This window comes from Oryctolagus cuniculus, chromosome 1, assembly GCF_051225735.1.
Source record: "Oryctolagus cuniculus isolate XC-2025 breed Fujian yellow rabbit chromosome 1, ASM5122573v1, whole genome shotgun sequence".
NCBI lineage: Eukaryota > Metazoa > Chordata > Mammalia > Lagomorpha > Leporidae > Oryctolagus > Oryctolagus cuniculus.
The window spans coordinates 119,252,122-119,277,996 of NC_142867.1; the positions used below are offsets into that span (position 1 = coordinate 119,252,122).

At 41.2% G+C, this 25,875-nt stretch overlaps 1 protein-coding gene across 1 annotated transcript; it reads right to left on the bottom strand.

Annotated features, from left to right (window-relative positions):
• Positions 1–10,799: 10,799 nt before the first annotated feature.
• Positions 10,800–23,826, bottom strand: PATE2 (prostate and testis expressed 2). Its single transcript, XM_089306341.1, has 4 exons — positions 23,751–23,826; positions 13,118–13,141; positions 12,558–12,686; positions 10,800–12,218 (listed from the first exon to the last, which is right to left on the bottom strand). The coding sequence occupies exons 1-4, from the start codon at positions 23,824–23,826 to the stop codon at positions 12,082–12,084; spliced, it is 366 nt and encodes a 121-aa protein (XP_089162467.1). The 3' UTR covers positions 10,800–12,081.
• Between the last annotated feature and the right edge of the window lie 2,049 nt (positions 23,827–25,875).

Consider the following 25,875-nt stretch of genomic DNA (forward strand, 5'->3'; position numbering starts at 1 on the left):
CCGGTTCTCCAACATGGGTGCAGGGGCCCAAGGAATTGGGCCATCTTCAACTGCTTTCCCAGGCCACAGCAGAGAGCTGGATCGGGAGTGGAGCAGCTGGGACTCAAACCAGCACCCATATGGGATACTGGCACTGCAGGTGACGGCTTGACCCACTACACCACAGTGCCAGCCCCTACCGCAACTTTTGATCTGTAGACCTGCAGTACAACTCCATCCCCTAGCATATTGATCCTGTATGCCCACTTTCCCATGGTGCAACTGCATCTCAACTGGGACTGGCAGCATGAAACTTCCAGAAAATCACACACTAATCCTCAAACTCCATCTCATTTATATCCAGTGAGGGAGTCATGCTCACCCAACAAAGGGAACTGTTGCACATGAGGCTGGCCTTTTTTTTTTTTTTTGCCTTTTGCTTTTTTTCCTCTTCTGGCTTTTGGTCCATCTCTTTCCTTCTCCTGCATGCTCTCTGTGGGCACCTCTCGGGCCCTCTCTTGGAGGATATCTCTCCTTGTGGGGTTACCCACACTCATACATGAATGTGTATTCACTCTCTTTAAATAAAGCCTGCTGTCATTTGTGCACCTTTCTTATGCCTCTGCCTTGAAATGCTATATCACTTGAGGGAAAGAACTTAGGATAAGTGATGTTTGTCCTCCCTTGGCCAGCAGTGGGTCAGCCACGGGGAAGAGCAGCTTTTCCTGGAGGAGACGTGACCCAGGATGTCCAAGCTGCCAATGCCTAGAGGCAGATGGCCAATGTTTAACAGCCCTAGAATAGAAACTTGATGTGATAGATAGCATGAGAGAACACTTTTAAATTCTGACCACCTAGAAGAGATGCCTATCCTTGTTGTGTGCTGAAGCAAGGTTAATTATTGCAGAAGCAGTGTAAACAACACAAAGGAGCACATTTAGGAGATTCAGGGCTCACTGGAGATATCCCAGCCTTTTAACACATTGCTATAGGAGCCTAAATTTTTAAGCTACAAGAGAAGCTCCTAGAAAGTTCTCAAGAGTAGCGAGAAGGGCATGCATTTGGCCTGGTGGTTAGGACACCAGGTAGGATGCCTGCATTCCATATCAGAGTACCTGGATTCGGTACTCTGTGCCACCTCCTGACTCCAGCTTCCAGCTAATGCAGATCCTGGGAACATCAGATGATGGCTCAAGTTGTTGGGTTCCTGCCATGCACCAGGGAGACCTGGCTTGAATTCCTGGTCCATGGCCTAGACTGGAGTCATTGCATTCTGTTCCTCTGTCTGCCCCCTACCTCTCAAATAAGAGGAAGGAAGGAAGGAAGGAAGGAAGGAAGGAAGGAAGGAAGGAAGGAAGGAAGGAAAGAAAGAAAGAAAGAAAGAAAGAAAGAAAGAAAGAAAGAAAGAAAGAAAGAAAGAAAGAAAGAAAGAAAGAAAGAAAGAAAGAGAGAAAGAAAGAGAGAAAGAAAGAAAAGAGAGAAGAAACACTATGTTGATCTGTAGGAAAAATAGGAAGGATCTCTAGCTAATTTTTCAGGCTCAGCCTTGTCAGGAGGCATTGAAGTATACATGGCAGATTTGGCCAGGCAACTGGGTCCTGTGCGCAGGTGCAGAGGCTTCCGGGCCTGGAGGTTTCTTTGACTTTCAATGAGATTTTTCTTTTACCTCCTGCAGTAAGTAATCTGGCTCTCCATACACTAGGTACCTCCCTTCCCAGGGGTGAAATAAGATTTGCTACAGAGAAAGAAAAGCTAAAATAGCATAGTAAAATGCAGAGTTTAACATTTAAAATCAGATGATGCAAATTGAAAGTAGCCTCATAAGTTGGAATAATTTTGAGAAGGGATTTCTCCAGCTCCTTTACCTTTCATTTATTATGTCAACAATTTAACACAAGAGACATGGATCACAAAATCCTCTCATTGAGCACAGGGTATACCTGCAGCTTATCAGCCAATGATTCCTGGGCAATGCTATGATAGAGAGGAAGAGGAAGCACAGAGAGGTGAAGCAAGATAAGAGAGGAGACAGCAAAATAGTTGCATCTCGATTGCTTGAATCCACTAGTTGTAGCAAAAGATCACTGTACAGGGGCTGGCGCCGTGGCTTACTTGTTTAATCCCCCGCCTGCTGTGCTGGCATCCCATATGGGCGCCAGGTTCTAGTCTCAGTTGGGGCTCCGGTTCTGTCCCGGTTGCTCCTCTTCCAGTCCAGCTCTCTGCTGTGGCCTGGGAGTGCAGTGGAGGATGGCCCAAGTGCTTGGGCACCTGCACCCGCATGGGAGACCAGGAGAAAGCACCTGGCTCCTGGCTTTGGATCGGTGCAGCGCACCAGCCGTAGCGGCCATTTGGGGGGTTGAACCATCGGAAGGAGGACCTTTTTCTCTGTCTCTCTCTCTCTCACTGTCTAACTCTGCCTGTCAAAAAAAAAAAAAAGGATCACTGTACTGATGGGGGGACTTATTTGGATTATCAGAGTAATCTAAGCCCCTGTTGTATAATAGGGGAAGAAAGCTGATAATTTACACTCAGGGGGTTCCTGGATAACTTCTGCTTCTCACTGGCTTAATTGTCCTGTTCAATAGAAAACTGAAACAACGCCATGAGGACAAAACCACCAAGCATCTGTATCCCACAGGAATAAGGGCTGGGATGTGCCACCAGGTCAAAAACTCTTCCAGCTGAGATACTGGCAGAAGTAAGAGAGCCTGGAGTAAGCAGTATGGGATGCACCTGTGTCTGCCATCTTGGGCCTGATCACCAGTTACAGAAGCAGAGCCCACATCAAATATTTTTATATTGCTTAAGCTCTACATTTATCTATCTAGTGCCCCACAGTCTCACAGAAAGAGCTCTCATGGTGGCTGTTCCATGTTTTGTGGTGGTCATACAGCTGAATTCTTATCACCTCTCAAATGTAACCTTGTAATGGGAATTTTTTTATGCCCTGCCATGGGAATATAAACTTCTCGCCAAGATAATGATGAAGAGGCCGGCGCCGCGGCTCACTAGGCTAATCCTCCGCCTAGCAGCGCCGGCACACTGGGTTCTAGTCCCGGTTGGGGCGCCGGATTCTGTCCCGGTTGCCCCTCTTCCAGGCCAGCCCTCTGCTGTGTCCAGGGAGTGCAGTGGAGGATGGCCCAGGTGCTTGGGCCCTGCACCCCATGGGAGACCAGGAAAAGCACCTGGCTCCTGGCTCCTGCCATCGGATCAGCGCGGTGCGCCGGCCGCAGCGCGGCAGCCGCGGCAGCCATTGGAGGGTGAACCAGCGGCAAAGGAAGACCTTTCTCTCTGTCTCTCTCTCTCACTGTCCACTCTGCCTGTCAAAAAATAAAAAAAATAAATAAAATAAAATAAAATAAAAAGATAATGATGAAGAGAAGTGCTAGGAGGAAAAAGGACTGGGGTGTGCTGGTTTTCCTCCATTTGCCCCAGTTTTCTTTTTTTCTTCAAAGACTGCAGCTGAGGAGAGGAGGCAGTGGGGTTTAACCCTTCAGACCCTTATACTAGCACAACATAAGTTCGGCCCCATAACCTGACAATGGGTTTTTAGGTTAAGAAAAAAATGATGCCAATTCCATGCCACGTTTGAGCCTCATTGCTTGAGAGTCCCAGGCGCTCGTCTGGAAGTCCTAAGATCAGAGACTCAGTTCAGAATTTAGACAGTTCTTTTAATATTCTAGAGGTAATTTCCTGAAGACTCGATTCTCCTAGCATCTCCCTAGGTTGATTTTTAGATCAAGATCTGATGGTCAAAAGAATTCTCAATCGTTGGTTCATTATGGGCACCTTCTCTTTACTGGAAATATTCAAGCCCTGGGCTGTGGGAGCATCACTTCACTGCGCACACAGTGAGGGAGAGGTCGGCGGGCAGGAGTAGACGAGCTTACCCACTTACCTATGCTCAGCCACCTCTCGCCCATGTCCCTGGGGTGCCTTGACCCATGCCAAGGATATTGACTTCCAGCAGGGTGGGAATGCCCAGGGAGTGTTATCCAGTTATCAGACTAGAAGAGCCAGCTCTGGGTGTCCCCAGAGTTTCCTTCAGTCTATAAAACATCAGCAAGGTATCTTCCACTGTCCTGAGGCTTCCTGGAGGGGAAACCTTTGAAAATGGACCTGTCTGGAATGTCCTCCCCATACCAGTATGGCCCTATTCCTCCCTCCCTGTAAGTACAAGCTGTGGGCATCACATTCACTTACAGACTCTAAGCTCTCATTTTTGGAACATTTGAAATATATGCCCACTCTCTGCTTAATGGGCCTGTTAGCTGGACACCAAGGAGAGTGTAGCAACACAGTCCTGCTAGACTGCTTCAGAGAGAGGTAATTCAGTCTAGACAAGGCCTGATGAGTAAGATCAGAGACCTGGAGAGAGGAGGCTAAGGGGATCCTGTTAGAGCTAGAAGGCAAGAAACCAAGGCAGTTCGCAACTCATCTGGAGAATCTGGACCGCATAATCGAGGGGAGCCTGGGGATTTCACCCTCCCTCCACCAAGGAGAGGAGCTTTGTTGGAAATGACAGGAGACTGTCATCAGGCAGTTGGTGCCTGGTTTCACTTAGGGAGTGTCCGATCACATCAAGTAGCTACAGAGAGAGATCATCTGTCCTCCACTGGTGGAGTGCATCCATGGTATCATTCCAGAAAGGAAAATGGAGAGGACAGGAAAGATCAAGTAGGGCCAGCAGGCCATTGCTAATCTCTTACTGCTTGGAAAGGAAATCCTGGATGACCTCCTAACAAGGTTGCAGGAAACCTGGTGAGATTATTTCCAGCTTGTGTCCCAGTGTCCATGATGATTTAGGAGACCAGACACATGGTAAGAAGAAGCAGTTTTATTTAAGAAACAAACAAGCCAGCGCCGCAGCTCACCAGGCTAATCCTCCGCCTTGCGGCGCCAGCACACCGGGTTCTAGTCCCGGTTGGGGCGCCGGATTCTGTCCCGGTTGCCCCTTTTCCAGGCCAGCTCTCTGCTGTGGCCAGGGAGTGCAGTGGAGGAAGGCCCAAGTGCTTGGGCCCTGCACCCTCATGGGAGACCAGGATAAGTACCTGGCTCCTGCCATCAGATCAGCGCGGTACGCCGGTCGCAGCGCGCCAGCCGCAGCGGCCATTGGAGGGTGAACCAACGGCAAAGGAAGACCTTTCTCTCTCTCTCTCTCTCTCTCTCTCTCTCTCTCTTTCTCACTGTCCACTCTGCCTGTCAAGAAAGAAAGAAAGAAAGAAAGAAAGAAAGAAAGAAAGAAAGAAAGTCTAAAGAAGTTGAGGGGCTGGTAAAAAGACAAAGCTGCTGTCTTGAGTTTGTCATCTCAATCTAGTTGTTATGTTAGCTACTGTGAAGGCACAGGCAGTCTTAATGGAACCTTTTCTCATTTGTTTCGATCAAAAACTGAATCTTGTTTTCTGTTGGCAAATATTTACTACAAGGGGCTTCATCCTGTTCTGTTTAGTGTGTACATGGCTGGCAAGGAGCTACGGGATGGCATTAGTGTGGCCTGTTTTTAGTCCCAGGATCCCTCACTACCATGGCTCATGTCTGCTGACTTTCAAGACACCAAATAGCTGTTTAAAATGAAATGGAAGAGAAAAAGCATAAATGTTACAAGTACCACTGTTCGTACCAAAATCTAGCCTTTTAGAAATAAACACTTCTCATCTTGCCAGAAATATTAGGTCTAAGTTGTTCAGTGCTGGATGGCCAATTCACCAAATACATGGGTTGATGTAAAGAAATAGGTTCATTTGAGAAACTAGCAATGTTGGGAGAAAATTGACATCTTCAATCTTGAAAGTGCTTTAAAGGATAGGTAAGGATTGAGGGGATTTAGGCAAGACAGTGGGCTCAGTTAATTGTCAAGTAAATTTCTAAGAGCAGCTTGAAACTAGCTGGGTGCTGATCCCTTTGACATAAGGCTTGATTGTTTACAAGCAGTGTGATTCTAACCACTTCCCTGTAGTCAGTTCCTGGAATTCTTAAGCAAGCATTCTCTGCCTGTTGAGTTAATCAAAAATTGATTAGGCCTAACATCAGCAGGAAGCTTGTTCATCAGAACGTGAAATGAGGAAAGAGGATGTACTCTCCTACAGCTACAGGTGTATGTTCATTCACAAGGTCAGAATATGAAAAGATGCATTCATTAAAGTTATTGTCAACGTGTTTCAAGCCTACAATTAATTTCCAGAGTTTGAGAAAGCTGCTTTTGACTATCTTTTCTTGCGTTCTCACTACTTATGGAGAAACAGACTCTTGGAGGTCTTTATGTTGGGGTCCAATAGAACAGGGTTCTTGTTTCTGATGTACAACATAATTGGAAGACAAGATATAGATAAAAATTCAGCAGAACGATAAGATTTAGTGTCAAAGCAAAATGACAAACCCAGAGAGAGTGCAAGTATGCTGTAGAGTGAACTGCAAATGATGAGTATAGGGGCCAACACTTTACATGGTCTGGAGGTATAGGGGGTGCTTTGGGAGGAAATTTCCAGGAATTTGGTGACTGCCATTTTTTGGCCCATTTAGGAAGTCCTGGAAGTGTCATGGCATCAAGTGCATGATGGGAGTGGGAGTGGGAATCATGGTAATTATCATATAATTATTTATAGATTATCATGGGGAGCTAGTCAGCAGCCATGTTGCATATTTTCATCCGGCATCAGTGCCAGGCAGCAGTTACACTAAAATAGCAATTTTGGGTTACAAACCATAGAGGGGTTTTAGAGACAGTCCCAGGGGAGGGTGTGGTGACATATTTCCTCCATTCTGAGTCTTACTCTCATGACACATTCTTGGAAAGAGGAAGAATAAAACTTTTTTTTTTTTTTGCCAATTCAGTTAACTTGACAGTTTTGTTGGTGAGAGGATAATACACTCAATATAAAGATATTATTTTTATTAATAACTGTGGGAAAATTAAATAGTTTTCATTGACAGCTGAAGAAACTAGACTGTATGATTTTTAAAAAGATTGATTGATTGATTGATTTGAAAGCCCAGAGTTACAGAGAAAGAGAGGGAGAGACGCAGAGACAGAGATCTTCCATCTTATTTTTCACTCCCCAGATTACTGCAATGTCCATGGCTGAGCTGAGGTGAAACCCAGAGCCAGGAACTTCATCCAGGTCTCCCCATGGATGCCAGGGTCCCAACACTTGGGCTGTCTTCTGATGCTTTTCCTAGAACATTCACAGAAAGCTAGATCCAAAGTAGAGCTATTGGAACAAAAACAGGCACCTGTATGGGATGCCAGCACCGTATGCATTGGCTTTATCTGCTAGACCTCAACACCTGCCATTAGACTGTGTTTTAATTACAATATAAGTCCAAGTTCCAGCAAGTTTTAGTGCATGGTTAAATTTTATTCATGTGCTCAGTAAGCATTTTTTGAAACAATTCTAATTAATGTTATTATTTAGAGAATAACAATTTGTTTTCTTGGTAACTTCCACATTTTCTCTCACTAAACTCATTCCTGAATTGTAATAACTGAAAAGGATCGGTGCAGCACGCCGGCCGTAGTGGCCGTTTCGGGGGTGAACCAATGGAAGGAAGACCTTTCTCTCTGTCTCTCTGTCTCTCTGTCTCTCTCACTAACTCTACCTGTCAAATCAAAAAAAAAAAATAAAGGGAATGCCATGGGGCAGCTTGGAAAGTACAGATGCGCAGCAGTGAGCAGGGACACCACCCACGACTCCCGCAGCCCAGGGTTGAAGGAGACACCAGGTTCAGAGAGTGAGGTGAGGACAGACTGAGGCAGCCCATGCTACTGGTGGTTTACCAGAGGGAAAATCTGTGTTTCCCATTGACTTGAGTTGTACTGGGAAGGTTGGAGAGGAACTAAACACCCACTTAAGATTGCGAGGGCACCATAATCTCAACCTATCACAGGCTCCAGGGCTCAAACTGCCCAGGAGGAGCACCCACAGGCAACTGGCTCTGGAAACAACTCTGCTCTCTCTGTAGATGGGGATGCTTATGGCAGATGCAGCAATCTTAATATATGCCAAGGCAGACGTTAAGAAAAAAACTGTTAAAAAGACAAAGAAGGGCATTATGTAATGATTAAGTGAACAATTCAACAGAAAGATGTGACTCTAATAAATGTATAAGCACCAAATGCCAGGATGCATGACTATTTAAAACAAATGTTAATGGATCTAAAGGGAGACATAGACCCTAATACAATAATAAAAGGGGACTTCAACACCCCACTTTCATCAATGGACAGATTGACTAGACAGAAAATCAACAAAGAAACAACAGAGCTAATCTGCACTCTGGACCAAATGGACCCAACTGATGCCAACAGAACTTTCATACCACTGTTGCAGAATACACATTCTTTTCATGGAACTCTCTCTAGCATAGACTAAATGTTAAGCCATAAAGTAAGTCTCAGCAATTTCAAAAAAATTGAAATCATACCATGTATCTTTTCTGACGATAATGAAATAAAGCTGGAAATTAGCAACCTAAGCAACTCCAGAAAATGTACAAACACATGGAAACCAAAAAAAAAAAATGCTCCTAATTGAACAGTGTGTCATAAAGAAACCAAAAGAGAAATCAAAAAATTCCTCTAAATGAAGGAAGATGACAATATAATACAATATCAAATACAAAAACTGTTAAGAGAGATGAAGAGGGACACTATATAATGATTAAGGGATCAATACAACAAGAAGATATAACAATTATCAATGTATATGCACCTAACTACAGGGCACCGGTTTATCTAAAAGATTTGTTAAGGGACTTAAAGGGAGACTTAGACCCCAATACAATAGTACTGGGGGACTTCAATACTCCACTCTCAGAAATAGACAGATCAACAGGACAGAAGCTCAACAAGGATACAGTAGATTTAAACGACACTATAGCCCAAATGGATCTAACAGATATCTACAGAACTTTCAACCCTACATCTATAGACTTCACATTCTTCTCAGCAGTGCATGGAACCTTCTCCAGGATTGATCACATACTAGGCCATAAAGCAAGTCTCAGCAAATTTAAAAGAATTAGAATCATACCATGCAGCTTCTCAGACCACAGCGGAATGAAGCTGGAAATTAGCAACTCAGGAAACCCCAGAAAGTATGCAAACACATGGAGACTGAACAACATGCTCCTGAATGAACACTGGGTCATTCAAGAAATCAAAAGAGAAATCAAAAACTTTCTGGAAGTAAATGAAGACAACAACACAACATATCAAAACTTATGGGATACAGCAAAAGCAGTATTGAGAGGCAAATTTATAGCAATAGGTGCCTATATCAAGAAATTGGAAAGGTACCAAATAAATGAGCTTTCAGCGCATCTCAAGGACCTAGAAAAACTGCAGCAAACCAAACTCAAATCTAGTAGGAGAAGAGAAATAATTAAAACCAGAGAAGAAATTAACAGGATTGAATCCAAAAAAACATTAAAAAGATCAGCCAAGCGAAGAGCTGGTTTTTTGAAAAAATAAACAAAATTGACACTCCATTGCCCCAACTAACTAAAAAAAGAAGAGAAAAGACCCAAATCAATAAAATCAGAGATGAAAAAGGAAACGTAACAACAGACACCACAGAAATAAAAAGAATCATCAGAAATTACTACAAGGACTTGTATGCCAGCAAACAGGAAAATCTATCAGAAATGGATAGATTCCTGGACACATGCAATCTACCAAAATTGAACCATGAAGACATAGAAAACCTAAATAGACCCATCACTGAAACAGAAATTGAAACAGTAATAAAGGCCCTCCCAACAAAGAAAAGCCCAGGACCAGATGGATTCACTGCTGAATTCTACCAGACATTTAAAGAAGAACTAATCCCATTTCTTCTCAAACTATTCAGAACAATCGAAAAAGAGGGAATCCTCCCAAATTCTTTCTATGAAGCCAGCATCACCTTAACCCCTAAGCCAGAGAAAGATGCAGCACTGAAAGAAAATTATAGACCAATATCCCTGATGAACATAGACGCAAAAATCCTCAATAAAATTCTGGCCAATAGAGTACAACAACACATCAGGAAAATCATCCACCCAGACCAAGTGGGATTCATCCCTGGTATGCAGGGATGGTTCAACATTCACAAATCAATCAATGTGATTCACCACATTAACAGACTGCAGAAGAAAAACCATATGATTATCTCAATTGATGCAGAGAAAGCATTTGATAAAATTCAACACCCTTTCATGATGAAAACTCTAAGCAAATTGGGTATAGAAGGAACATTCCTCAATATAATCAAAGCAATTTATAAAAAACCCACAGCCAGCATCCTATTGAATGGGGAAAAGTTGGAAGCATTTCCACTGAAATCTGGCACCAGGCAGGGATGCCCACTCTCACCACTGCTATTTAACATAGTTCTGGAAGTTTTAGCCAGAGCCATCAGACAAGAAAAAGAAATCAAAGGAATACAAATCAAGAAGGAAGAAGTCAAACTATCCCTCTTTGCAGACGATATGATTCTTTACTTAGAGGATCCAAAGAGCTCTACTAAGAGACTATTGGAACTCATAGAGGAGTTTGGCAAAGTGGCAGGATATAAAATCAATGCACAAAAATCAACAGCCTTTGTATACACAAGCAATGCCATGGCTGAGAAAGAACTGCTAAGATCAATCGCATTCACAATAGCTACAAAAACAATAAAATACCTTGGAATAAACTTAACCAAGGACGTTAAAGATCTCTATGATGAAAATTACAAAACCTTAAAGAAAGAAATAGAAGAGGATACCAAAAAATGGAAAAATCTTCCATGCTCATGGATTGGAAGAATCAACATCATCAAAATGTCCATTCTCCCAAAAGCAATTTATTTTATTTATTTGAAAGACCGAGTTACAGAGAGAGGTAAAGACAAAGAGAGAGGTCTTCCCTCTACTGGTTCTGTCCCCAGACAGCCGCAATGGCTGGAGCTGTGCAATGGCTGGAGCTGAGCAATGGCTGGAGCTGGCCAATCTGAAGCCAGGAACAAGGAGCCTCTTCAGGTCTCCCACATGGGTGCAGGGGCCCAGGGACTTGAACCATCTTCTACTGCTTTCCCAGGCCATAGCAGATAGCTGGATCGGCAGAGGAGCAGCTGGGACTCGAACTGGCACCCATATTGGGGGATGCCTGCGCTTCAGGCCAGGGCTTTAACCCTCTGCACCACAACGCCGGCTCCTATAACTTCATCTTACACAAGGTAGTTTGTTAACTATAAGTTCATCTTGCACAGGGTAGTCTGTTACTCGAACACAACTTCATAGAATCTGTGTGCATCCTGTTTTCTTCAATAGCCATGCTGCTTGCCTCATTATTGATATTTTATCTTTCACTCCCATGAGAACAAACTGACTAGCCATCCTTGAGGAAGGTCTCCATTCCAAGTCCAACCACCTAGTTCAATTATGTGCTTGCTCAAGGCTACCTGGCCATGGTCATTTAAGCCATGATAACTGAAAACTAATTCCACTCGCACCAAATTTCCTCTCAAAGCTTAAATTCCCCTAAAACTTTCCTCGATGTCACATTATTGTGTCTGTCCAGTATTTTGTGTCCTGAGATCCTCCTCAAGAGCTCTACCAGAGCAAGATTTTTCTCATGTTGTCAACAAACTGGAAAGCTGGGGGTGAACCTTCTTCTACCTCCAGAACTTATTGGCAAAAAGGTAGTGCCAGGAAGTATCAGAGTTAGTCTAAAGAGCATCTCAACCCACAGAATATGAGTGTAAATAAGAATAGAATATGACTTCAGAATTATCAGTACAAACTTGGTATTACTATGGTCCCAATTCTTTGTGTTTTCATAAAGACAATAAAAAAAGGACTAGGCTTAAGCTTCTTCGTGGTAACAGCATCATGAGAAAACCAAAAACTCCCTGCCAAATGTAACCAACAGGGATTTTCCAAAGATCAGTCTAGTGCTCCATCGTTAATGAAACTCAGTCACCCTTCCCTGTGTCTACATGTGATTTCTTCTCTTTTTACAATGGCCAGCTTTCTCACTTTCTAACACTGGCTAGAAGGGGAAATCAAAATGCAAGTTTGGGGGGAGGAAGTGAAAGATGTAGTGTGTAGAATAATGACCCCAAATCCAGGAAAGATGTGGAGCTAGAGTCCCTCAGGGAGATTGCAATAGTTACTATGTTTGCAACAAATGAGCTCTGTCCTCTTTTCAAAATCCAAGAAGTTGATGTCCTCACAGTTGGACATACACGATAGTTTTGAATAATGGTACATACTTCGTCCTAAGGAAGGAAAAAAGGGAAATACAACTTTAGTGACTTCACTTACTCCTGTGTTCCTAGGAATAACCTGTCTTCAGGTGCTCACTAACCTTTCTCTAGGTCCTAACGAGCAACAAGTCTATTAATTCCTGACCCAGAAACTGGATTTTATTCTGTGACTGATAAGGGACATTGACTTCTTCTCCACCCAATAATGTCTTCAATGCATCTTTGCCATTCCCTCTACATGACCACCCATCCTCACCCATCCTATTTACTCCACGTACTCTGAAGGCGAAACACCACTGCTTCTAAGAGAAAGAGGTAGTTATTTCTCAGTCACTCTATATCCCATGCTACCTTTTGGGGTAAGTATGTAAAAGTTCTCAATAGCACAGGACTGCTGATACTTCAGGCTGCAGGTCTTCATAGATTCATAACATAGTCCCAGATGGTATCTTTTACATTTGAAGCACATTAGTCTAGTCTCTGTAAGACACAGAAACAGGTACTTAGAAGAGAAGGTTCTCTGAGCATGGGAGCTTCTCTATGGGAAAGCAATATTTCCAGGTGATTCCTAGCTTTCCTTGGGGACACAGACTCCTTTGATAATCTTGTAAAAGAACTGGTACACACATAAATCGAATGCTGTCTATGACTTCGGGAGGTTAGAGTGCCTATAAAATTGATCTATGGAACTCAAGTAATGAACCCCATATCTAGCCTGATGATTTGTCCAGTAATAGGTAAAAGAAAATAAAAAAGGATATTTAACCTGCTTATTCCAAGAAAGGGACTACACATCTTGGTAGGAGGCAGAGGTCCTAGTAATCTATGTTAATAGTGAATGGAGGGGAGGTTTACTCCAAAATGCCACAAATGATCTATTTACAAGGACTCTAGCCCTGCCATGGTCATACCTTTTAGATGGTCTTGAAGTTCACCTATGAGGAAAAGAAAAACCTTCCTTAGAACAATCACACAGACATCTGCCACAGCCCCAAGAGCTAATCTGGAAACGTTCCTTCTCCAAGAAACTGTCCATTTATTAACAAGCTACCAGCTACCACCTTATTTCTAGGACTTACTGCAACATGGACAGAATAGAGAAGCTATGCCCAGCAGAAGTGGAACAAGCATCCTGCAACTTCTGTCACGCGTTGCTTCTTGCAGAAGCTGCTGGTTGTTCTCCTGTCTTCTGTTTCTGAGCTATTCATCCAAATCATTTCATCATAAAATTTCAGGGACATGGAGTGCTTCAACGTTCCCAGAGCCAAGCCACCATATCCAGTTCCCTCACAGCAGTTTAAAGCTGTGTCCAATCTGAAATTGTATAAATTCTCTAATAAAAAAGAAATCATGGTCTTATTAATTGACCAAATCTGTTCCTGCTTCACTGTTGCAGATCTCAGAAAATCTGGAAGAGACAAATTGTGGGACAGATTAGTAATTGTCTTGCCACATCCATAGTTTCATTCTTCCTCTAGTCCATTCCACACAGAGCAACCAAGTGGATCTGAGTGATATTTTTTCCCAACTAAGATCCCAAGACAGAAGGTGGCAAGTATTTTAAATTTCAAAGTGAAGTGTTCTACTTATCCAGTTTTATGGAAATAATGTATAAAAACAAGTTTCAGTATCCAGTGCCTTGTGCTCCCCCAGAGGGTGCAGATACACAGTAAAGTGTCAGAAACTCACACGGAATTTTCTATAATCTAGGATAGGGATCCATTTTTACATAGGGCTTAAAATACAAAATCACTTAAAAAAGATTGAAATGATTTACTGCATTAAAAAGAAACTTTTCTACATAAGGGGAAGACCAACTGCTAACTCATAGAGAAGTCCAAATAACAAATAACCAATAAAAAAGATATTTGTATCAAAGACTAAGGGCTAATCTTACCATACAAAGAAATTTCGAAATTTGATTTTTTTTATTTATTTTTTTTTGATAGGCAGAGTGGATAGTGAGAGAGAGAGACAGAGAGAAAGGTCTTCCTTTGCCGTTGGTTCACCCTCCAATGGCCACCACGGCCGGCGCGCTGCGGCCGGCGCACCGCGCTGATCCAGTGGCAGGAGCCAGGAGCCAGGAGCCAGGAGCCAGGTGCTTTTCCTGGTCTCCCATGGCGTGCAGGGCCCAAGCACCTGGGCCATCCTCCACTGCCTTCCCGGGCCACAGCAGAGAGCTGGCCTGGAAGAGGGGCAACCGGGACAGAATCCGGCGCCCCGACCGGGACTAGAACCCGGTGTGCTGGCGCCGCTAGGTGGAGGATTAGCCTAGTGAGCCGCGGCGCCGGCCTCGAAATTTGATTTTATAAAGATTAACAATTCAATAGGGAAGTGGGCAGTCAATAATAATCACATGTAGATCACAGAAAAAGAAAGAAAAATATTCTTAAACATGTGAAATATGTTAAGCCTTGCTCCTAATTTGAGTAATATAATTTTTTAAACTTTTATTTAATAAATATAATTTTCCAAAGTAGAGCTTATGGAGTACAATGGTTTCCCCCCCACCATAACGTCCCTCCCACCCGCAACCCTCCCCTTTCCCACTCCCTCCCGCCTTCCATGCACATCAAGAATCATTTTCGATTCTCTTTATATACAGAAGATCAGTTTAGCATATATTAAGTAAAGATTTCCACAGTTTGCACCCACATAGAAACACCAAGTGAAAAATACTGTTTGAGTCATAGCATTAAATCTCAATGTACAGCACATTAAGGACAGAGATCCTACATGAGGAGTAAGTGCACAGTGACTCCTGTTGTTGACTTAACAAATTCACACTCTTGTTTATGGCATCAGTTATCTGTGGAAGCCTTTTGAGTTCACCGACTCTGAGCATATTTAGACAACGTCGTAGTCAAAGTGGAGGTTCACTCCTCCCTTCAGATAAAGGTACCTCCTTCTTTGATGACCCATTCTTTCCACTGGGATCTCACTCGCGGAGATCTTTCATATAGGGTTTTTTTTTTTTTTTTTGGCCAGGGTTTTTGGCTTTCCATGCCTGAAATACTCTCATGGGCTTTTCAGCTGGATCCAAATGCCTTAAGGGCTGATTCTGAGGCCAGAGTGCTGTTTAGGACATCTGCCATTCTATGGGTCTGCTGTGTATCTCACTTCCCATGTTGGATCGTTCTCTCCCTTTTTTATTCTATCAGCTAGTATTTGCAGACACTAGTCTTGTTTATGTGCTCCCTTTGGCTCTTAGTCCTATCATTATGATCAATTGTGAACAGAAATTGATCACTTGGACTAGTGAGATGGCATTGGTACATGCCACCTTGATGGGATTGAATTGGAATCCCCTGGTATGTTTCTAACTCTACCATTTGAGGTAAATCAGCTTGAGCATGTCCCGAATTGCACATCTCTTCCCTCTCTTATTCCCACTCTTATATTTAACAGCAATCACTTTTCAGTTAAGTTTCAACACTTGAGAATAACTGTGCATTGATTACAGTATTCAACCAAAAGTATTAAGTAGAACAAACAAACAAAAATACTAAGAAGGATAACGTATTAAGTTGTTCATCAACAGTCAGGGCAAGGGCTGATCAAGTCACCATTTCTCATAGTGTTCATTTCATTTTAACAGGTTTCCTTTTTGGTGCTCAGTTAAACATGTGAAATATGTTAAGCCTTGCTCCTAATTTGAGTAATATAAATTAAAACTAAACTCAGACACTAATTTTACTTCACAGATTGACAATAATCTGAACTTGATGACATCACTGAGTTGGTAAGATTGCAGTAAATCAAGCACTGCCATATATGGCTCGTGGGGCTCGTGGGGCATATGAGTTAGTGCATTAGTAAGGAGGAAAATTCAACAACAGCTTTCAACATCATACAGATACAGTAAACATAGTAATTCTCTGGAATTATTAGCATTGTTTTTAGAATTTATCAGGTAAAAAATAGATGAGTAGGTGACAAAAATATCTAATTCAAATATAATGCTACAAAGTTGTTAGTTGCTGTTTTATCACAATTATATCTCCTTTATTTTACACTAAGAATCCTGGCTCTCCAGGGTGCAGCATTAGAGTATAATAAAATCTAAGCTATATATGTTTATTTAATATATATTATATAATAAGAGAGTAAAAAGTTTGTGGAAAATGGAACTTAAAGGTAAGCTTATTTTGATGCAAAATATTTGAAATACATGCATATGCAGGGTCTTGAAAGGTTCATGAATATGCATATTATGAGAAAACTGCATAGATGTTTATTGCATAGTTATAATGTGGTGTATATAGAATAGAACAATAGGGGCTGGCATTGTGGCATAGCAGGTAAAGCTACCACCTGCAATGCTGGCATCCTTTGTGGGTGGGATTTGAGACCTGGCTGCTCTATTTCGGATCCAGCTCCCTGCTAATGTGCCTGGGAAAGCAGTGGAAGATGACCCAGTTGCTTGAGTCCCTGCACCAATGTGGGAGACCCAAAAGAATCTCCTGACTCTTGGCTTTGGCCTAGACCAGCTCCAGGCCATTGCAGACATTTGAGGAATGAACCAGCAGATGGAAGATATCTGTCTCTCTGTCTCTTCCTCAATCTGTGCAACTCCGTCTTTCAAATAAATGAATAAATAAATAAATAAATATTTTTTAAAAAAACAATTAAAAAAGAAAGTCAAAAAGAGTCAGTAAAGGATTATAACAACATTTTAAAAAATAGAACAACATTAGAATGGAATGGAATTAGAATATCCTATAATCAGTCACTGCTTTACCCAATATTAAACATCTAACAGCCTAAGCATAATGATACTATTATCACCACCAATTATGGTTACTAAAATATCTTCACATTTTGTTTGTATCCTCTGCTTTCATACCCACCACAATCTGCTACCCATGTGGGAGACCTGGAAGAAGCTCCTGGCTCCTGTCTTTGGCCTGGCCCAGTGCTTGCCATTACAGTCATCTGAGGAGTGTACCACTGGATGGAAGATATTTCTCTCTGTCTCTCCCTCTCTTTCCATAATTCTTACTTTCAAATAAATAATTCTTTTCAAAAAGTTCAAAGAACATTTTTATGAGGTTTCATAAATTCTACAAGAATATGTTTCAGTGTTAATCATTCTAAGTCAATATTCTCAGGTATATAATATACTAATTCAATGTTGTTGGTTTTTTTTTTTTTTTTTGCTTTTTTTTTTTTTGACAGGCAGAGTGGACAGTGAGAGAGAGAGACAGAGAGAAAGGTCTTCCTTTGCCGTTGGTTCACCCCCCAATGTCCGCTGCAGCCGGTGCACTGCGCTGATCCAAAGGCAGGAGCCAGGTGCTTCTCCTGGTCTCCCATGGGGTGCAGGGCCCATCCTCCACTGCACTCCCGGGCCACAGCAGAGAGCTGGACTGGAAGAGGAACAACCGGGACAGAATCTGGCGCCCCAACCAGGACTAGAACCCGGGGTGCCGACGCTGCAGGCGGAGGATTAGCCTATTGAGCTGCGGCAACGGCCTACCAATTCAATTTTTTAAAAATCATTGGTGATGAGCAACTTAATATGTTATCCCTCTTAGTATTTTTTTGTTTGTTCTACTTAATACTTTTGGTTGAATACTGTAATCAATACACAATTATTTTTTTTTTTAGTTTTTTAATTTTTTTATTTTTATTTTTTTGACAGGCAGAGTGGACAGTGAGAGAGAGAGACAGAGAGAAAGGTCTTCCTTTGCCGTTGGTTCACCCTCCAATGGCCGGCGCGGCCGGTGCGCTGCAGCCGGCTTACCGCGCTGATCCGATGGCAGGAGCCAGAAGCCAGGTGCTTTTCCTGGTCTCCCATGGGGTGCAGGGCCCAAGCACCTGGGCCATCCTCCACTGCACTCCCTGGCCACAGGAGAGAGCTGGCCTGGAAGAGGGGCAGCCGGGACAGAATCCGGCGCCTCAACCGGGACTAGAACCCGGTGTGCTGGCGCCGCTAGGCGGAGGATTAGCCTAGTGAGCCGCGGCGCCGGCCTATACACAATTATTCTTACGTGCTGAAACTTAACTGAAAAGTGATCACTGTTAAATAAAAGAGTGGGAATAAGAGAGGGAAGAGATGTACAATTTGGGACATGCTCAAGCTGACTTACCTCAAACAGTAGAGTTAGAAACATACCAGGGGATTCCAATTCAATCTCATCAAGGTGGCATGTACCAATGCCATCTCACTAGTCCAAGTGATCAATTTCTGTTCACAATTGATCATAATGATAGGACTAAGAGCCAAAGGGAGCACATAAACAAGACTAGTGTCTGCAAATACTAGCTGATAGAATAAAAAAGGGAGAGAACGATCCAACATGGGAAGTGAGATACACAGCAGACCCATAGAATGGCAGATGTCCTAAACAGCACTCTGGCCTCAGAATCAGCCCTTAAGGCATTTGGATCCAGCTGAAAAGCCCATGAGAGTATTTCAGGCATGGAAAGCCAAGACACTCTGGGGGAAAAAAAACCCTATATGAAAGATCTCCGCAAGTGAGATCCCAGTGGAAAGAATGGGTCATCAAAGAAGGAGGTACCTTTCTCTGAAGGGAGGAGAGAACTTCCACTTTGACCATGGCCTTGTCTAAATATGATCAGAGTCGGTGAACTCAAAAGGCTTCCATAGCCTTGGCAACTCATGACAAGAGCCTAGGGTGATTACTGATGCCATAAACAAGAGTGTGAATTTGTTAAGTCAACAACAGGAGTCACTGTGCACTTACTCCTCATGTAGGATCTTTGTCCTTAGTGTGCTGTACATTGAGATTTAATGCTATGACTAGTACTCAAACAGCATTTTTCACTTTATGTTTCTATGAGGGAGCAAACTGTTGAAATCTTTACTTAATGCATGCTAAACTGATCTTCTGTATATAAAGAGAATCGAAAATGAAGCTTGATGTGAATGGAAGGGGAGAGGGAGTGGGAAAGGGGAGGGTTGTGGGTGGGAGGGATGTTATGGGGGGAAGCCATTGTAATCTATAAGCTGTACTTTGGATATTTATATTCATTAAATAAATGTTAAAAAAAATCATCCAGAAAAATTTTTTGAATGATTGTTAATTTTTAGTATTTGTTCTGTTTTTTTTTTCCTTGGGTTTTTCTTTTCAGGAGCTCCTATTATGTATACATTGAATCATTTTTGTCAGAAAGTGAACATTGTTAAGTCTTTAAGTCTCATTCTTTATTTTAGATTTCAAATTTTTCTTCCTTTTGCTATTTCTCTAAGGATAATATTTGTTTGTTCTTACTTCACCTTTATTTACATTGAGAGGGGCATCCCATCATGAATCCTGAGTATCACTGCACATTCTTCTTGGGCTTGCCAAGAATGCGAGACCCTGACCACTCCTTGCCTAGGCTGTCTCTCAATGGTATGTTGGCAGTGAGAAGCCTTGCAGGATGAGGTGGCACTCACCCAGGAGAGAGCAGGCTTGCTCTCACTTAGTAAATAAGTGGTATATACCTCAATTTCAGTGTTCACAATGAGATAACATCAACCTAGCCCTCTCTAGTCTCCTCCTGTGGAACCCAGGGGACTATGAAGCTCTGGCTTCTGCTTTTACCATAAATAATAAGATTCTTTGTTTCTAACCCAGGAATCTTGTTTCTTCCACCGATATCCATAAAAATAATAACAAACTATCTTCTTAGCTTGTAGGTAGGATAAAATCCCAGAACCCTGTAATCCTTGACAGTTATGGAGATGACGTTGATATGGTAGCAGGGACCATCTCTCTGGAAGAAAAAAGTCAAAGGTTCCCAATAGACTGGGTACGCAATAAGAGAAGACTTCCTGGGATCCAGTAAGTGCTTCCACCCAAATTTGGGGCAAGGTAACAGCAACCCAAATATCATGACTGTCTTAGATTTCTATTACTGCATAATAGCTTACCATGGACAAAGGCTTAAAATAATATCAATTTATTATCTAACAGTTTCTATAAGTCAGAAGTGTCAACATAACCTGACTGGATTCTCTGCTTAGGAGAGAATCAGGTGATTTCACATCAAGGTGAAATCAAAGTATCATCAAAGCCTATCATTCTTATCTGGAGCCCAGGAACTAACAACTTTGCCCAACAACCCAAGAAGAACTGAATCCTGCCAGTCTATGTGAGTGAGGTTAGAAATAAATTATCCTTAAGGGGAGCCACAGGATTATTCCACCTTGGATATAGGCTGCAAGAGACTCTCAGGCAAAGTACTCAGCTAACCCACACCCAGATTCCTGACCAACGGAAATACTGAGATAATCAGTTCTATTATTTCAAGACATTAAGGTTTGGGAAATTGGTTACACAACAGTGCAGAACTAATATAATGATCAAAAGTACCAAGAACAATAGGGCAAACCACAGTTGCTCATGTGGGAACAAAAAGAGCATCAGAGGCTGGGAGATACATGTGGGAAGCAAGGTGCCAACAATGACAGAAAGCCTTCCTACCGCTTTGCCAGCTCTCCCCTCCAGACTAGCCTTCTCCTTCCTGTGCCTTCCAGTCCTGACCAGAGAATAACGAACTCTTCACAGCTTGCTGCACTTTGGATATTACATTTGATGTTCTCTAAAGTTCCATGTCTAGAAGCTTGGTCCCATAGTGGTACTATGGTGGAGGAGGGTGGAGACTGGATCCAATGATGCTGCAGATTCCTCAGGTCGCTAGGCTCTCTCCTAGGATCATATTCTGAAAGCAATCAGTCCACAATATTTTTCTATGTAAATTAAAAATATTGGCTGCAAAAATCCTACAGGAAAGCAACTTTGGTAGAAGCAAAAGGAAAGTATTTGATCAACTTTGAATGAAGTGAAAATCTGCTGTTTGAACTTAAGACTACTGCAATCATGAATAACAGTATCCTCTTTTATGATAATAAGTGAGCAAGTTCCCCTTTTATTTTCATATTCTTATTGACTCTTTCATCTTTTCTTTTTTTAACTTTTATTTAATAAATATAAATTTCCAAAGTACAACTTTTGGATTATAGTGGCTTTTCCCCCATAACCTCCCTCCCACCTACAACCATCCCAGCTCCCACTTCCTCTCCCATCCCATTCTTCATCAAGATTCATTTTCAATTATCTTTATATACAGAAGATCAATTTAGTATATACTAAGTAAAGATTTCAACAGTTTGCACCCAAACAGATACACAAAGTATAAAGTGCTGTTTAAAGACTAGTTTTACCACTAATTCACATAGTACAATACATTAAGGACAGAGATCCTACATGGGGAATAAGTGCACAGTGACTCCCATTGTTGATTTAACAATTGACACTCTTATTTATGATGTCAGTAATCACCCAAGGCTCTTGTCATGAGCTGAAGGCTATGGAAGCCTCTTGAGTTCACCAACTCCGACCTTATTTAGACAAGGTCTTAGTCAAAGTGGAAGTTCTCTCCTCCCTTCAGAGAAAAGTACCTCCTTCTTTGATGGCCTGTTCTTTCCACTGGGATCTCACTGGCAGAGATCTTTCATTTAGGTCATTTTTTTTGGAACAGTGTCTTGGCTTTCCATGCCTGAGAAACTCTCATGGGCTCTTCAACCAGATCCGAATGCCTTAAGGGCTGATTCTGAGGCCAGAGTGCTGTTTAGGACATCTGCCATTCTATGAGTCTGCTGTGTATCCTGCTTCCCATGTTGGATCATTCCTTTTTAATTCTTTCAGTTAGTATTAGCAGACACTAGTCTTGTTTATGTGATCCCTTTGACTCTTAGACCTACCAGTATGATCAATTATGAACTGAAACTGATCACTTTGACTAGTGAGATGGCATTGGTACATGCCAACTTGGTGGGATTGAATTGGAATCCCCTGGCATGTTTTTAACTCTACCATTTGGGGCAAGTCTGATTGAGTATATCACAAATTGCACATCTCTTTCCTCCCTTATTCCCACTCTTTTATTTAACAGGGATCACTTTTCAGTTAAATTTAAACACCTAAGAATAATTGTGTGTTAATTAAAGAGTTCAACCAATGGTATTAAGTAGAACAAAAAAATACTAAAGGGAGTAAAATAGTAAGTTATTCCTCGACAGTCAGGAGAAGGGCTGATCAAGTCCTTGTTTCTCATAGTGTCCGTTTCATTTCTACAGGTTTCTTTTTAGGTGCTCAGTTAGTTGTCACTGATCAGGGAGAACATATGATATTTGTCCCTTTGGGACTGGCTTATTTCACTCAGCATGATGTTTTCCAGATTCTTCCATTTTGCTGTAAATGACTGGATTTCATTGTTTTTTTTACTGCTGTATAGTATTCTATAGAGTACATGTCCCATAATTTCTTTATCCAGTCTACTGTTGATGGGCATTTAGGTTGATTCCATGTCTTAGCTATTGTGAATTGAGCTGCAATAAAAACATTGAGGTGCAGACTGTTCTTTTATTTGCCAATTTAATTTCCTTTGGGTAAATTCTGAGGAGTGGGATGGGATGGGGCTGGGTCATGTGGTAGGGCTATATTCAGGTTTCTGAGGAATCTTCAAACTGTCTTCCACAGTGTGCCACTTAATTTTTAATGAACTTTATTAAATTATGATTGAAATAAAATAAAGCTTAGCCATGGTAACTATGTAATCAATGAGTTTTGACAAATGCATGCACCCTCTGTAACTCTCACTAAAATCAAATTATGAAACCTTTGTAGCACTACAAAATGTTTCTTGGGACCTTTAAAATAAAACTCATCCCACCCATGACCCCAAGCAATGGCTGGTTTGTTTTCTGTCAATATGGAATATATTTGCATTTAATAGAATTTTATTTTTAAAAGGAAGAGCTGCAGTGAGCAGTTATGTATATGTCTTTATGAGTATAGGTTTTCATTTATCTTGGTAAAGTTCTAGGGAATGGGATTGCCCAGTTGTACAGTCAACACATATTTGACTTCATAGGAAGCTGACAAACTGCTTCAAAGTGATTTACCATTGTGCATTCCTATCAGCCAGATATGAGAGTCCCAGTTGCTCCACCTTTTTGTCAATATTTGGCATTTTCATTTTCATTTTAGCTAGTCTGGTAGGTACATATGATATCTCTTTATACTTTCAACTGATATCTTCCTGATGTGAACCATAAAGTGACTCCCTGTGTAATCTTCCCACTTTGGGTGTGATAAGAATCTGTGAACTACACTTTCAGACCCTTAACATTGCCATTAGGTAATCAAAGGGCTGAATTGAAATGAAACTCTGTTTCCTTTATGGGTAGCAAATTTGTGTCTTGTTTAAGAAAACAGGGCTCCATAAACATAAACACATTCACTTTTGTTTTAAGTTATTTATGTTTTTAATTTCCTATTTAAATCTGCCATCCATCTGAAAATTATTTCTGTGGGTTATGGAGTAGGGGTCATTATTAGTAAATACATACAGCAAAACATCATGTTGTATACTATAAAAACATACAATTTTATTGTCAATAAATAAGCCATTTTAAATATTAAATGAAGGTAGATTAGTGGTACTTTTCCCACATGAATCCCAAATACACTAACACTCTGTAAAAAATCAGCCTGACCTCTTTGTTACACTTTACCTATGTAACAAACATACATCCATCGGTCTGCTTCTCAGCCTTTACCACGGTATCATTCTTCTGACTTCTGTAGTTCTCCATTAAGCCATACATGGTAGTGTCTTTCTGCTTTTTCCATCATCTCCAACTCAACTATGAGTCAAAATATTGGAAAACCTATAAGAAATAGCTTAATTTTTGGATATGCGTAACTCATGAAAAATGAACCAGGAAAACAGAGGAAACCTGAACATACAAATAACAAGTAATGAAATTTAATCAGTAATAAAATATCTCCTAATAAAGAAAAGCACAGAACCAGATGGCTTCACTGCTGAATTCTACCAAAATTTTAAGGAAGAACTTATACTAAGTTCTTTCAACCAATTGCAAAAAATTGAAATGGAAGGGACAATTGTGAAGTCATTCTACAAGGCCAGCATTACTGTGATTCCAAAACCATACAAGGATGCAACAAAAAAAAAAAACTATAGATAAATATCCTTCATTAAATACAGAATCAAAAAACGGGAACAAAATTGCAAATTGAATAAAAAAAACGCATCAGTAAATCATATACCACGTTCAAGTGGGATTTATCCCACGGATGCTGGGATAGTTCAACATACTCAAATCAGTAAACACAACACACTATATCAACAGAATGAAAGTTAAACAATCATTTGATCAACTCAATAGATGCAGAAAAACATTTGATAACAATGAATTATCTATTCATATTTAAAACCTTGAACAAATTAGGTACAGAAGGAATATACATCAAGATCATAAAGGCTATGTAAACAAGCACACAGCCAACATAATATGGATTGGGTAAAAGATGAAAGAGTTTCTTCTGTGATACAGGAGAAGATAAAGATATCTATTCCCCGGGCCGGTGCTTTGGTGTAGCGGGTAAAGCCGCCACCTGCAGTGCTGGCATCCCATATGGGTGCAAGTTCAAGACTCGGCTGCTCCACTTCCCATCGAGCTCTCTACTAAGGCATGGAAAGCAGTAGAAGATGGCTCAAGTCTTTGGGCCCCTGCACCCACGAGGGAGACCTGAAAGAAGCTCCTGGGTCCTGGCTCCTGGCTTCGGATCGGCATCGTTCCAGCTGTTGCAGCCGTCTGAGGAGTGAACCAGTGGATGGAAGACCTCTTTCTCTTTCTCTCTCTCTCTCTCTCTCTCTCTCTCTCTATCTATCTCTCCTCTCCCTCTCCCTCTCCCTCTCCCTCTCCCTCTCTCTCTGTGTAACTGTGACTTTCAAGTAAAATAAACAAATCTTAAAAAAAAAATAAAATAAAGATATCCATTCTCAGTGCTCTGACTCAACGTAACTCTGGAAGTTTTTTTCAGATCAATTAGGCAAGAGAAATAAATAAAAGACATACAAGAGGAAGAAGTCAAAGTATCCCTGTATAAAGATGACATGATTCTATATAGAGAGAAGCCCAAAAAATCCACCAAGAGACAATTAGTACTGATTAATGAATTCAGTAAACTGCAGGATACAAAATCACATAAAAGTCAATAGCATGGTTTATACCAATAACTAACTTACTGAGAATGAAATTATAAGAGCAATCTTCTCCACAATAGCTACAAAAAATACCTTAGAATGAATTTAATGATGTGAAAAACCTCTACAATGAAAACTACAAAATACTAATGAAAGAAATGGAATATATGTTCCAAAAAGGAAAAAATTTCCACATTCATGATATCAAATAATTAAATAATTAATTAAACCATTAAATTTACATAAAATATACATCCTATATAAAGCAACTTACAAATTTAACACAATATGCATAAAAATATCAATAATATTCTTAACATAAGTTATGAACATAATCCTAGAATTCATTTGGAAGCACAAAGGACCCTGAAGAGCCAAAGAAATCCTGAGTAGAAGAAGTTGAAGGCGTCATTGAACCACTTCTCAAGATATACTACAGAGTTTTTGTAACAAAACAACACTGTACTTGTACAAAAACAGTTACATAGACCAACACAACAGAAAAGACATCACAGAAATCAACTCATGCTTGTACAGCTAACTGATCTTTGAAAAATGCACCAAAAACATTTGCAAATTATGCATGATGAAAAATTAATATTCAGAATATATAAGGAATTCGGAAAACTCCACAACAAACAAT